Below are 12,426 nucleotides of genomic sequence, written 5' to 3'. Positions count from 1 at the left end.
TAGTGAGAGCCCAGACATGTTTTTATTCTCCAGTGAGGACATCTTGGCCGTTCCCCACACATTCAAAGGGCTCTTTGAAGCACAAGACTTGGTTTTAAGGCTAAAATTATGGTTCAGGTTAGGCACACAGTTTGTGCACACAAGTGTATGTGTGTGTGTGTGTGTTTGTGTGTGCACACGCTGTACTTATGGTGTGTCTTTGCGTATGTATGTGTGATTGTGTTGGATGTGGTTATGTTGCGTGTGAATGCGGATGTCAGGTATGCCGGTGGTAATGTTGCGTGTGTGTACTCATGCTGTGTGTGTGCATTGTGTGTGTGTATTGGTGCGCATGCAGTAATGCCGTATGTGTGGGATTTTCTTTGATGTGCGTGTGGTTATGTTGGTTGTGTGTGTGTGTGTGTGTGTGTGTGTGTGTGTGTCTGCTGATGTCAGGTGTGCATGTGGTTATGTTGCTTGTGTGTGTGTCTGCTGATGTCAGGTGTGCATGTGGTTATGTTGCTTGTGTGTGTGTCTGCTGATGTCAGGTGTGCATGTGGTTATGTTGCTTGTGTGTGTGTCTGCTGATGTCAGGTGTGCATGTGGTTATGTTGCTTGTGTGTGTGTCTGCTGATGTCAGGTGCGCATGTGGTTGTTAATATGTGTGCTTGTTTTGAGTGTGAATGTGTGTGTGTGTGTGTGTGTGTGTGTGTGTGTGTGTGTGTACATAGGTGTACACATGGATATGTGCGTGCGGTTATGTTGTGTGTGTGTGGTGTGCACATGGTAATGGTGCATGTGTATTCCCAGGCAGCATGTGTGTGCATGTGTTTGTGTCCTCTGTGTGTGTGTGTGTGTGTGTGTACTCATACAGCATGTATGTGTTTGTGTCCTCTGTGTGTGTGTGTACTCATACTGCATGTATGTGTTTGTGTGTGTGTGTGTACTCATACAGCATGTGTGTGCATGTGGTTGTGTTCTATGAATGCGTGTGTGCTTGTGGTAATATGTGTGTGTGAGTGCTTAAGTTTCGCGCATGCAGTGTGTGTGTGTGTGCGCGCGCGCGCGCGTATGATGGACGGGTATCAGCACGGATTAGTGTGTCAAGGTAAGTGCGTGTCTCCCTGTCGAGGCGGATTTCTTCTCTCCTCGGTCACACACACTGACCCGGTTTGAACCGCCGCCGCTGCCACCGCCGTCTCATCTCATCCTCTTCCGAACCACCCGCTGCTTTCTCACGGCGGCGTCACACTGGCATGTGTTTGTGTGTGAGAGTGTGTGTGATTGGTTGGTTTTGTCTCAGACCGCCGTGCGATGCCATTTCCCACTCCGGAGGCTGAGAGGTTCGATGTGCTGTCTCTCCTCTACTGGTGAGTTCCTTCCTTCCTTCCTTCCTTCCTTCCTTCCATCCTCCCTCCATCCTTCCTTCCTTCACTCAGGCAGATAAACTCATCTCCTCATGATGAATTACGGCTTTTGTTGTTGTCCTCCATGCTTGCTTGTTGTCCTCGGAGTTTTAGCCCACATGCTGCTCCGCCTCCTGCGTGTCCTGCTGGTTTAGAGGAGCGTCTTTAACTCCTGTGCTCAGTTCAGGTGACGAGATTCCAGAGGGACATTTTGTACTTTTGACTCCTCAGCTGACTGTTTCTGGAGCTTCAGATGAATCTTCTGTTACGTCAGTCAAACTTACCTGCATGTGCATTCTTTATTTTCATCAATAAAGATATCAAGTAGATGGAAATTGGCTTGTTTGTGCGTAAACCTGATGAATTAATATGCCAAGCAGAGATGTCAGTTTTGGCTAATTATGCTTGTTCTGGATGGGTCTTCGAGACACACGGTGTATATATATATATATATATATATATATATATATATATATATATATATATATATATATATATATATATATATGTATATATATATATATATATATGTATATGTATATATATATATATATATATATATATATATATATATTGAAGCTATAACTTGCTCAATATATAAAATAACTAAACTAAGGGATCAAATTTTACCTGGTAGCCATAAACATAAAGAAGATGTCATAGACATTTTTACCAGTAAACTTCCATGATTTTTTTTTATCTGAATTGAACCACATGTGCTTTAATATTCAGGTAATTGGGAAGTAAATTCACATTTTCTGGCTTTTTTTTTTTGTTAAACTAAAAACAACAACAAATTAGTTGCTGGCCTGGAAATTGCTATGTTAAAATTCCATGACTTTGCCATGTTTTTCATGGCCATGAGAACTCTGGTTACATCTTCTGAACGCAAAATAAATAAAGGGGATAAATTAAAACCTTGAGGTATTAATATGTATATCTACATATGTTTTAGCTGCCGGCATTCATTTGCTGCTGTGGTCAGTGCTAGCTTGTAGGGTTAGCTTCAGTTTTAGCTCCATGTTGCGTTCCAATGGACGCTGCTGCACAATGTAGTTTACGCCACAAGCACAGTCACGGCCCTCTGGATGCGCCACTACAGTGCCTCACTGTGGCCCCCTTAGGAACAAAGTGGTATTGCAAGACAACGTGCACTGGTGTTAGCTAATTTAGGCTAAACTGGCCCCTTTACAGCTTTAAAAACAAGCGTCGTGTCTTTTGGTCTTTTACGCTTATATGTTTGTTTGTTTTTTTAGATATGCTTGAATTTTATCATCAGAAATACATACAAGCCCTGTTTAGGTTGTGTTTGTTAAACCCCCCCCCAAAAACTGCATCTCTTCCATTGCAAATAACAAACAGCGCATCTGAAAATAATAAACAATCATTTAATAACTACCTGAATAAGGTCATATTCATCACATATAGAAAAAACTAGGTGCAATTTATCGTCCAACCAATTGCGATGTTGCTCTCAGGAAATAAAAACAAACAACCCTCGTCAACCTGGCCAGGTGACTCTGCAGTGTTCTCGTGTGCCGGCCGGCTGCCCGCCGTGATGTTAATCACTTGCGGCAGGTGATGCAGATTATCAGGAATTAAGTGATCAGTTTAATTGCCCCCTTGTGTCACAGCGACAGACGCTACTGGTAACAAGGAGACATTTGTTTTAACAGCTGAACTAGAAAAACACGGAAGGAAGCAGAGCACAAGTTTGATATCGCATCAGATTGGAGGTTCCTGATATCAGATGACCAGCCCTCACATTGAAACTGCCCTGGACATTTGATAATTAAAACAATAAATTTACCTTGTTTTTTTATATAATCACATAATTACACATGACTACTCAAGGAAAATGATAGGAACAGTTGTAAACAAAAACGATCTAAAGTTTTATTTAGGTGTTGAGTTACCATAAATGAACAGCATTTTTGTGTACACACACACACACACACACACACACACACACAGAATGACATGTGCTTCCCTGGAGTTTCCTTTCTGAACAACGTTAACTGACCGTTAGCGTACCGTTAGCATACTGACAGCTTCAGAATGAGCCACTAGCTCATTGGCTAGCTCATACTTTCTTTGGTCTGAAACCTTATTGAATTCGTATTAATAGATGTGGGCTGAAGACACTGGACCAGCCAGAAAGGTAGAAAACTTTATTTGGAAACAAAAATCCTGTTGATAAAATCGATGGCAGGCTTAAAGTCAATAAAATATTAACGCTAGTGATATTTGTTCTATCTATGTGGGTTTAGCCTACGTGTTTGAAACTCCATGTGGTCCCACATTGGTATTATCTGTGTTCTGTATTTTGATGTCCTGTAAATGCTGCTGTGCTTCTACGATAACAAACTGCTGTTATCAGGAACAAGGCAACTTTTCTGTGTGAAAAGAGTGAGATTAAATGTTGTTGTTTTTTTTTCCGTGGTCCCTGAAAAATAAATTTAGTGAGCTAAACCAAACAAAAACATTCCCCTGTGTGAACATTAACGTGAGGACGTGAGGAAGACTCCATGTCGGCACGTATTCCGTATCAAACTGATGTTGACTTTACATGTTGTCTGGACTATTTTTAGTTGTTTGATGTCACAACCTACATTCAACCAAATATCATAGACGAACAACAGCTGGGTGCCTCCTGGGAGCGTTTACTCATGGTCACGGGCTCCACAAGCTTCTGTGAGTGGCTGGAAGAGTGAGACTGCTGCACTGCGGCCGAAAACAGTTTCTTACGCAGGGTATCTGGTCTCGCAAGTCTAAACAGTTGTTAAATGAGACTACGACGCTTTCCTCTCAGCAGGAATGACAGATTACAGAGACATGAACCTCACGTCTTTGTAAACCAGCACCTCCATCTTCCTCCCAAGCCCCCCGGAGAGTCTCTCCAGTCCAGACATTGTTCAGGTGGTGACTGAAAGATGGGGAGTGATCTTTTTTGTCGTCGTGCTCACGTCTTCTGACTGCTACGGTGGCGGTGGATCTTCGAGACCACAGATTTTCAAATTTCTTCATGCTCGGAACCCCACATTGACTCTTGAAAACGCTGCCGGACCCCCCGCATGAAGGGTGAGAGAGATTTTGGTCCACATTTAGTTGCCCTTCACAAGCTTTTAAGCACAAGAAATCTCATCTGAATCTCAAATATATATATATTCAAAAATCGTTTTAACATAATTAAACTTCAAGACTTTTCTTGGGCAAATCCTTTTGAAAGTATGTTTTGTCGTTGCCGATTATATACTGCTCAACTCAGGTTTAAAAATATTTTTGCTGTCAAAACACCACAATGAAACAAATTTTGTAGAAGATACCCTCCTTATGAAAAGTGCAAGCTTTAATAATATCTAAAAAAAAAAAAAAAAAGAAGTAGACAAAGTAAAACTAACTTCTGGAATCATTACATTTCCTTTTTTTGTTAAACTGTATTCATTTTATTGTCCAATTTTTTGCCATTTCTTTAGTGACGTATCCTCACGCACACACACACATATGTATAAAATGCTGTAAGTAAATTATAAATTACTTAAAAGTTAATAGAAAACGAACAATGATCAAGAGCAAAATAGTTTAAGTGACAAGGGAACTGTAGCTCGTTATTGAAATGACTGATAATTATAGAATAAAAGAGGTCACATTCTAGGGAATTACTGAGCGAATAATCTGAGAGAGTGAGTCATGCTGCAGAATTGTCTCGTCAAATATTAACGTCCGTGTTCAGTGTCAGCGAGTTAAGGTGGATGATGTCATTATTTCAAACATAAGCTTCTGCAGAGATCCCGTTGACCTCCGCTTCACCCCGGTTCCTTTATACATTCACTTTGCTGTACATGATCCCTTATATAACCGGCGCTATGTATACCCTGACGGCGTCGCTGCCTCTCGACTTGTTTCAAATCAAATTCAAAACACTGTGATGTCAGAGCGCCGCCACTCCTCCGGGTTGAAGGTTTGTTAAGTCAAAGAGGTGTCGAGGAACAGCAGTCGTTCCAAGTTCAGCTACAGTTCAGAGTCTCTAATCTTGCTTTACTTGGGTATTTTGATTTTATACGTTCCACCAATGCTGACACATCAGGCGCTGAATTTTCCGAGAGTAGTAGAACTAACCACAGTGGTTGGCCCATTAACCGGACGCTTATAGGGTGTGGCTAGCAGGTGAATTAAAAATCTGGAGCATAGCTTAGCATTCTTAATTAGCCCTCATCTGTCATGAGAGTTTGAGCTGTTTGCATGTATCTCGCCTTAACTTACTGTCTGTTTAATCCTTTAAAAACCTGTAAAGAGAACCTGAAGCAACGTTCATATGGATGTCAACAGCTCACGTGAATATTTTGCGATGTTGACATGTTAAATGATCGATCGCACAGAAAGCTAAAGGCAACTTTGAGCTAGCTGAGGTCAACTTGGCTTGTTGGCCAAGTACTGGAAGTTTGACAAAGTTTGTAATGATATGTAAAAAGCTTAGATTGTTGGGTCATGAAATGTAAAATGTAGAAGAGAGAGAGAGACGCTAAATAGCAGAGCTGCCAAGTTCCAGAAAATCCCAAGAGTGAGACCTCTGGTCAGTGCGCCCTTTTTAACGCCAATTTAAAACGGATGTCGTGGAATTTGAGCAAATCTCAACTTTGGCAAATGAGTGTGTGAAATGGCAAGTGTGGCGTGAAAAGAGGCTTAATTGCGTGACTCTCACTCTCCAAGCGTGACACTTGGCAGCTCTGTAGATAGCGTGTTAGCTAATGACAGAATTTTGCTGTCTGACAGAATCAACATTAATTCATACAAACGGCAAAAGCTCTTGTGTGTGCTTGGTTCTTTTGACATGTTAGATAATCAAAAAGAAAACCAGAAGTGACTTCAGGCTAGCTCAGGTTAACTTGTCTATCTAGCAGCTAGCTAGCCAAGTTAACCTGCAATCTCTTGCAGGTGGATGTGTTTAAAAAATGTCGCTGAATCTTAAAATGCGCAATCATAAAATGCCAAATTGCCTGATGGAGTATGTTTTCAACCTTGCGATATCACAGTGCTCCACCTGAACCAAAAGAAAAGCAGTGTGTTAGCTGATGTCCTGTGCTACGCTGGTTATAGGCAACGGCGTGATATCACATTGTTCCGACTACAACTGGCATAGATGGAGTCAATAAAATGCATCTTTTACAGCCTGTCCTGAAAGTAGGCTGAGTCCTTGTTCAATATAAATGTGACATGCTTTGAACATTCGTAGTGTTAAACAACAGATGTCATTTTAGGATGGTGTCAACCAAGTTTGATGTGGATTTGGTAAATCAGACAGTAGTTTTTTAATGTCTGTCCAAACATCCAGAGCAGGGCTCAGTTAAACAGATTTGATTTGAACGGGGTGGGTGGGTGGGTGGGTGGGGGTGGTGGTGGGGGAGACAATGAAAATCCAGCGATGATTTGATTATTTTGAGCGACGACAGACAGAGAAAGAGGCTTTGCATGTGGCAGGTTATGTTTTTGACTCAGCTCTGTTCTTCCCTGTTGCCAGGACGATCATGGGCCCGCACGGCATCAGCCGAGCCGTCCAGAGGCTGGAGTTCTGTGACTGCAAGAAGGGACTCGGTGAGCATCTCTCTCTCACTTTTCTCTACGTTTGTTTCCCCACCTGCTGCCTCACTTACCTGTGCTTGTGTTTACAGGTGTGAAAATAATTGGAGGCTACAAAGAGTTAACAGGTGAAGACTTTGGCATCTACATCAAGCGGGTGATAGCCGGTGGGCTGGCTGCTCTGGACGGTTGGTAGTTGTTGGGGTTTTTTTTGTTAGTAATTTTTTTTATTTTCCTTTTGTGGAGTTATTATTATCCTCTGTCACCTGTTTCTCTTTGTTCTAGGTCGGCTTAAGTCAGGTGACCTGATTTTGGACGTCAATAACACCAGCCTGATCGGAGTGACTAATGACAGGTGACACAAGTCCTTCATTATCCAACTACAAACCCTCGGTTTGCAGCACTGCACTCCTGAGTTATGAGCATTTTTAATATTTTGGCCAAAGTGTGATTCATACCCTCCCATCCAAAGGATTGTAAGCAGTAACATTTAGATCTGCTTATATTCAAGTGTGGTGGTGTCCAGGATTGGTCTAGTGGTGTAATATTGTGGTATCCAGGTGTGATAATATCCAGTTGTGCTTCAATATCCAGGTGTGCTGGAATCCATGTGTGATTGTGTTTTAGGTGTACTGCTATTCAGGTGTGAAGGTGTCCATGTTTCCAGTTGTAATATTGTGTTGTGATGGTATCCATTCCTGCTTGTATCACAGTGTGATTGAATTCAGATGTGCGAGTACACAAGTGTTATTGTGTCAAGGAGTTGTGGCATTCGTCGTTATAATGTATGGGTGTGCTGATATACAGGTGTTATTGTGTCCAGGTGTGCTCATATCCAGGTGTGCTTTGTGATTGTATCCAGATATGCTGGTATCAATATGTGCTGGCATCCTAAGTTATTCTTCCCAGGTGTGCTGGGAATCAGGTGCAATTTTATCTGGGTGATCAGGTATCCAGATACGCTGGTATTCAGGAGTGATGGAATCTAGGTGTGAGTGTGGCCAGGTGTGCTGGTATAGAGGTGTTATTCTGATCAGGTGTGCTTGTAACCACTTGTCATTTTGCCCAGGTGTCATTATGTCCAAGTGTGCTACCATTCAGATATGCGACTATCAAGGTGTGATGGTATCCAGGTGTGATGGTATACAGGTATGATTGTGTCCAGGTGTGCTTGTATACAGGTGTGCTGATATCCAGGTGTGTTTGTTACCAGGTGTGTTTGTATCCAAGTGTGCTGGTATCAAGATAAGGTAGTATCCTGGTGTGATGGTATCCAGGTGTGATGGTATTCAGGTATGATTGTGTCCAGGTGTGCTTGTATACAGGTGTGCTGATATCCAGGTGTGTTTGTTACCAGGTGTGCTTGTATCCAAATGTGCTGGTATCCAGGTGTGCTGGTATCAAATAAGGTAGTATCCAGGTGTGATGGTATACAGGTTTGATTGTGTCCAGGTGTGCTTGTATACAGGTGTGCTGATATCCAGGTGTGTTTGTTACCAGGTGTGCTGGTATCAAGATAACGTAGTATCCTGGTGTGTTGGTATCCAGGTGTGCTGGTATCCAGATAAGGTAGTATCCTGGTGTGCTGTTTGTTACCAGGTGTGCTTGTATCCAAGTGTGCTTGTATCCAGGTGTGCTTGTATCCAGGTGTGCTGTATACAGGTGTGCTTGTATCCAGGCGTGCTAATATCCAGATGTGCTGGTATCTATGTGTGTACGTTTTTCAACTGCTTTGTATTTCAGAGGCAAGTTAACATCTCTATCGTGTCACTTCACAGGGCGGCGGAGATCCTGAGGACCGCCTCCCTCTCTAATCACATGTCTCTGCTGGTTGCCAGGGACGATGAGTCCAGGTAAATAAAGAAATCATTTTCTCTGGGAAATAATCAAGTCAAGTTTGAGACACTGAGCACCTTTAAAATCCTCCTGTGAATACTCGCTCGGTTTGCAACTCTCACCTGTGACACTAATTTCAAACTTTCACTAAAAAAAAAAAATGTAATGGAACAAATTTCCCCTTTCTAAAAAGGCACTTTGGCTGTAAAAAAAAAAAAAAGAGAGAGAATGTCCTCACCATTCTGCAAAAAAGAGAAGTAGGAGGACATTTGAATAAATTAGAGGTGGTGAGACAAAGCTGGAGCCCAGCAACAGAAACAGAAAAAGCCTGACGAGGCGTTTGATGTCGTGAGGAAACTGGAGGAAAGTCATGAAGCCTCTCAGAAGAGTCGTAACAGCAACGATCCTCCATCAACCTTCCTCCCAGTGAAACGTTTCCACGACAACAACCAACTTTCCAGAGTTCAGACGAGTCATGTTCCCCAGAGCTTTGAAGCATATCAGAGTTTTCCCTGTAAACTGAGGTGACTGTGCAGCTGACGTCCAGCAGCTCAGCAGCCGGAGGTAAAGCGACCTGGCACTCTGCTGTCCCTGCTGCTTTTTTCCCGCATCAGCCAGCCTCGTCAACACAAACGCATCCTGACACAACAGGGACACTGTTGTCCGTCCACAGGAGGAGACAGCGGCAACAATAACCTGCTGGCCAGCCAGACCGCGGCCGCCAAGGTTATGACCTGCAGGTCAGCGTCCAGATTAATAAACAACAACAACAACAGAAACGCCCCGGTGTTTTCTGATCTGGCGCCACAAGCGGCGTCCTGGTCGGCCTGTAATCAAAAACAGCGATAATCAGTCGCCGTGTCCATCTCACGAACGTCAGACATGAATCCTCGGATAAGTTGAGAAAAATAGATACAATGTTAAAGTTTTGATTATAAAAAAAAGAGCAAGAAAAAAGAAAAATATCTTCTCATTTATCTGTTTTATTACATAAATTTGTAAATAACATAATTATCAGAACACCAAAGAAAAACGGCAATCGCTGATCTATTAATTATAATTGTATGATATAAATGTGTATTTTTCAATTTTTGCCTACATTTCCTGTTATTTTTCAAGTAACATTTTTTATATTTCTGTCTAATTTTCAGGTAATTCATGTTTATGGAAGAAAAAACAAAAAACATACGCGCTTCTAAGATTTGCTGAATTCAACTTAAAAGATATTCCCCAGAGTTGTGAATGTACATTTCTGAGAGTCCAATCAGTGATTCTGGATTAGAGTTCGAATGAAAGGCGTCTGAATGTCAATCAAAATATTGGGCAACATCAATCCCAATGGGGTCGGTTCTGGGTCCAGAACATGCAGAGAACCCCGGAGAACGTCTGGTCTGACTGACCTCAGGTTTCCTCTGCATCCATGTGAGGGAGACAAACACTCACAAATCAGATTCAACCCATCCAGCACCAACAGCTTCGGGCTGGGATCAGGTGATCATGTGACCATGTGGCCATGACGAGGAGATTTCACGGGTGGAAATCTTCAGAGTCATAAATACTTAATTGATCCTGGGGAGGTAAGTGGGTCATGTTGCAGCTGATCTAATCCTTTTATGTAATCACATTATGAAGAGAAATGAATGTGTCAATCTATCAACACAACTGTGAGATGGGAATAAAAAAAACAGGAAATCAGGCAAATCTTAGTGATAAAAGGGATAAAAGTTTAGGCACTTAAAAAAAACTATCACAAAGAAGTTTTCTGTTCATATGACTGGTCAAATCAAAATGAAATTGTTGCCAAAATTGCAAATTCTTTGTGCTGACAGACATGAAGCTGTCCCCTCAGCAGATCGGCCTCACAGCCAAAGACCTTTCTTTTGTCAAGTCGAGTTTTTCACGCTGGAAAGTTTTGAACTCAGGGGGCGGTGAGGGAGTGTTGACTGGGTGTGCGTCCTGCAGGAGGGAGTTTGCCGAGCTGATGGATAAATACGTCTCCAGCTCCGTAGCAGCTTCGGGTCGAATCTCTCCAAATCAACTGTCCACAGGTAAAACACACTCACACACACACACACACACACACACACTGATGCTGATTTGAAGCTTTGTCTGGTTTGTCTCTTGTTGTTATTTCTTTCTTCTTCTTCTTCTTCTTCTTCTCTCCTCTCTGTGTAGGGAAGGTGACAGACACCGCGTCCTCTTCCTCCTCCTCCAGATCAGAGAGCCCCCAACTCCTCAGTCCCAAAGAGGGCGTCACCGTCTACACCCACGCCCCTCCATACACCTCCAACCCCGCCTACGCCATTCACGCTCCCACGTTGGCATTCAGGTGGGACAAATTCAGATGCTGAACTCCTGAAAAGTCAGTCGACAACATGGGTGTGAGGTCATGGTTTTGCTCAGTGTTGCCCCGCCTCTCTTCCTGCAGTGACAGTGTCATTCAGTTGATATGCATTGCCAAGGGAACTGGCCTGGGACTTGTCATCAAAGGTGGCGCTAATCGTGCCGAAGGACCGATGGTGTTTATCCAGGAAATCGTGCCTGGAGGAGACTGCCAGAAGGTGAGCTGGTGGTTTTGTGACGTAAATATCAGGTGATTCCAGACAGGAAGTACAGCTCTCGTTCCTAATGGAATTTATATATAAAAACATGGGTTTTTGGAACCATGCTTCTTGCATCTGATACTAGCTATCGCTGAGCAATCAAATATAAACTAAACATTTATTGGTCGCTTACTTTTTCATAACCACATTTTGATTTTAATGTATGATTTTGTTGAATTTATACATTTTAATCTTCATGTTGTTTTCTCTATTTTCCTGGTAAAAGTGCCAATTATTTAGTGAATTATTTCAAATCACAAATAACTATATAAATAGTAGTCATGATTTTTTTTGTTTATTTTTATTTATTATTTTGTTTTAGCGATTCATCTCACAAATAACTCTCTGTGGACGTTTCGTGGTGTTCCTCAAAGCTCTGTGTTCGGTCCCCGGTCCTTCTTCTTTATGTCCACCCAGGCAAAATTTCTCTAAACAGAAATCTGATCCACTGTGATGCAGATGACATAAAGAGTAAATCTACATGTTTTGTATACAGGAAGTTGAAAACATGCTTTATGTAATAATACTTTATCTGCCAGATTTGAAATCTGGGGAGTTTTTTTTTTTTTTATAATCTTAATGAAACCGCTCATTTTTGTGAACCTGTTCTTCTTGTGCTGTTGTTTGATCGTTGACAGATACATTCCAAGTTATTTGGGTTTTACCAACATCCAAAGTCCCGGCTGTTGTTGGTACCTAAATTAAAACGACTTGTTCAAGGAACTGAATTTCTGCCGACGTCACGTAGGCATCAACATTTGATTGTTTCCTGCTGCACCAGTGGTTCAGTGGGCCTGTTAAACGTCTTTATTGATCCTGTTGTGTCTGTTGTAGGACGGCAGGCTGCAGGTTGGGGACCAGCTGGTGTCCATCAATAAAGAGTCCCTGATCGGAGTCACGTACGAGGAGGCCAGAAGCATTCTGACGCGCACCAAACTCAGGTCCAACACACCTGGAGACTTTTCATTTAGTTCCAAAATAAGCAAAACATCATCAAAAATACTAAACGGCATGAATTCCTTTGT

General features: G+C 42.2%; 1 protein-coding gene across 2 annotated transcripts in view; it reads left to right on the top strand.

The window, feature by feature from the left end:
- Positions 1-1,111: 1,111 nt before the first annotated feature.
- The window catches only part of stxbp4 (syntaxin binding protein 4), a 31,977-nt gene continuing 20,662 nt past the window's right edge, over positions 1,112-12,426 (top strand). The window contains exons 1-9 of one of the 2 annotated variants that reach the window (XM_086194575.1): positions 1,112-1,349; positions 6,904-6,977; positions 7,055-7,150; positions 7,248-7,317; positions 8,741-8,815; positions 10,761-10,846; positions 10,974-11,127; positions 11,227-11,359; positions 12,236-12,342. In XM_086194575.1, the coding sequence (XP_086050701.1) occupies positions 1,294-1,349; positions 6,904-6,977; positions 7,055-7,150; positions 7,248-7,317; positions 8,741-8,815; positions 10,761-10,846; positions 10,974-11,127; positions 11,227-11,359; positions 12,236-12,342 (851 nt within the window). In that variant the 5' untranslated portion in view covers positions 1,112-1,293. The remainder of the gene's footprint in view (positions 1,350-6,903; positions 6,978-7,054; positions 7,151-7,247; positions 7,318-8,740; positions 8,816-10,760; positions 10,847-10,973; positions 11,128-11,226; positions 11,360-12,235; positions 12,343-12,426) is intronic. The other variant, XM_086194576.1, reaches the window with a different exon arrangement.

Source organism: Aulostomus chinensis, chromosome 23, assembly GCF_037954235.1.
Source record: "Aulostomus chinensis isolate RoL2024-O1b breed Wild chromosome 23, RoL_Achi_v1.0, whole genome shotgun sequence".
NCBI lineage: Eukaryota > Metazoa > Chordata > Actinopteri > Syngnathiformes > Aulostomidae > Aulostomus > Aulostomus chinensis.
This window is presented reverse-complemented; position numbering and strand designations above follow the sequence as displayed.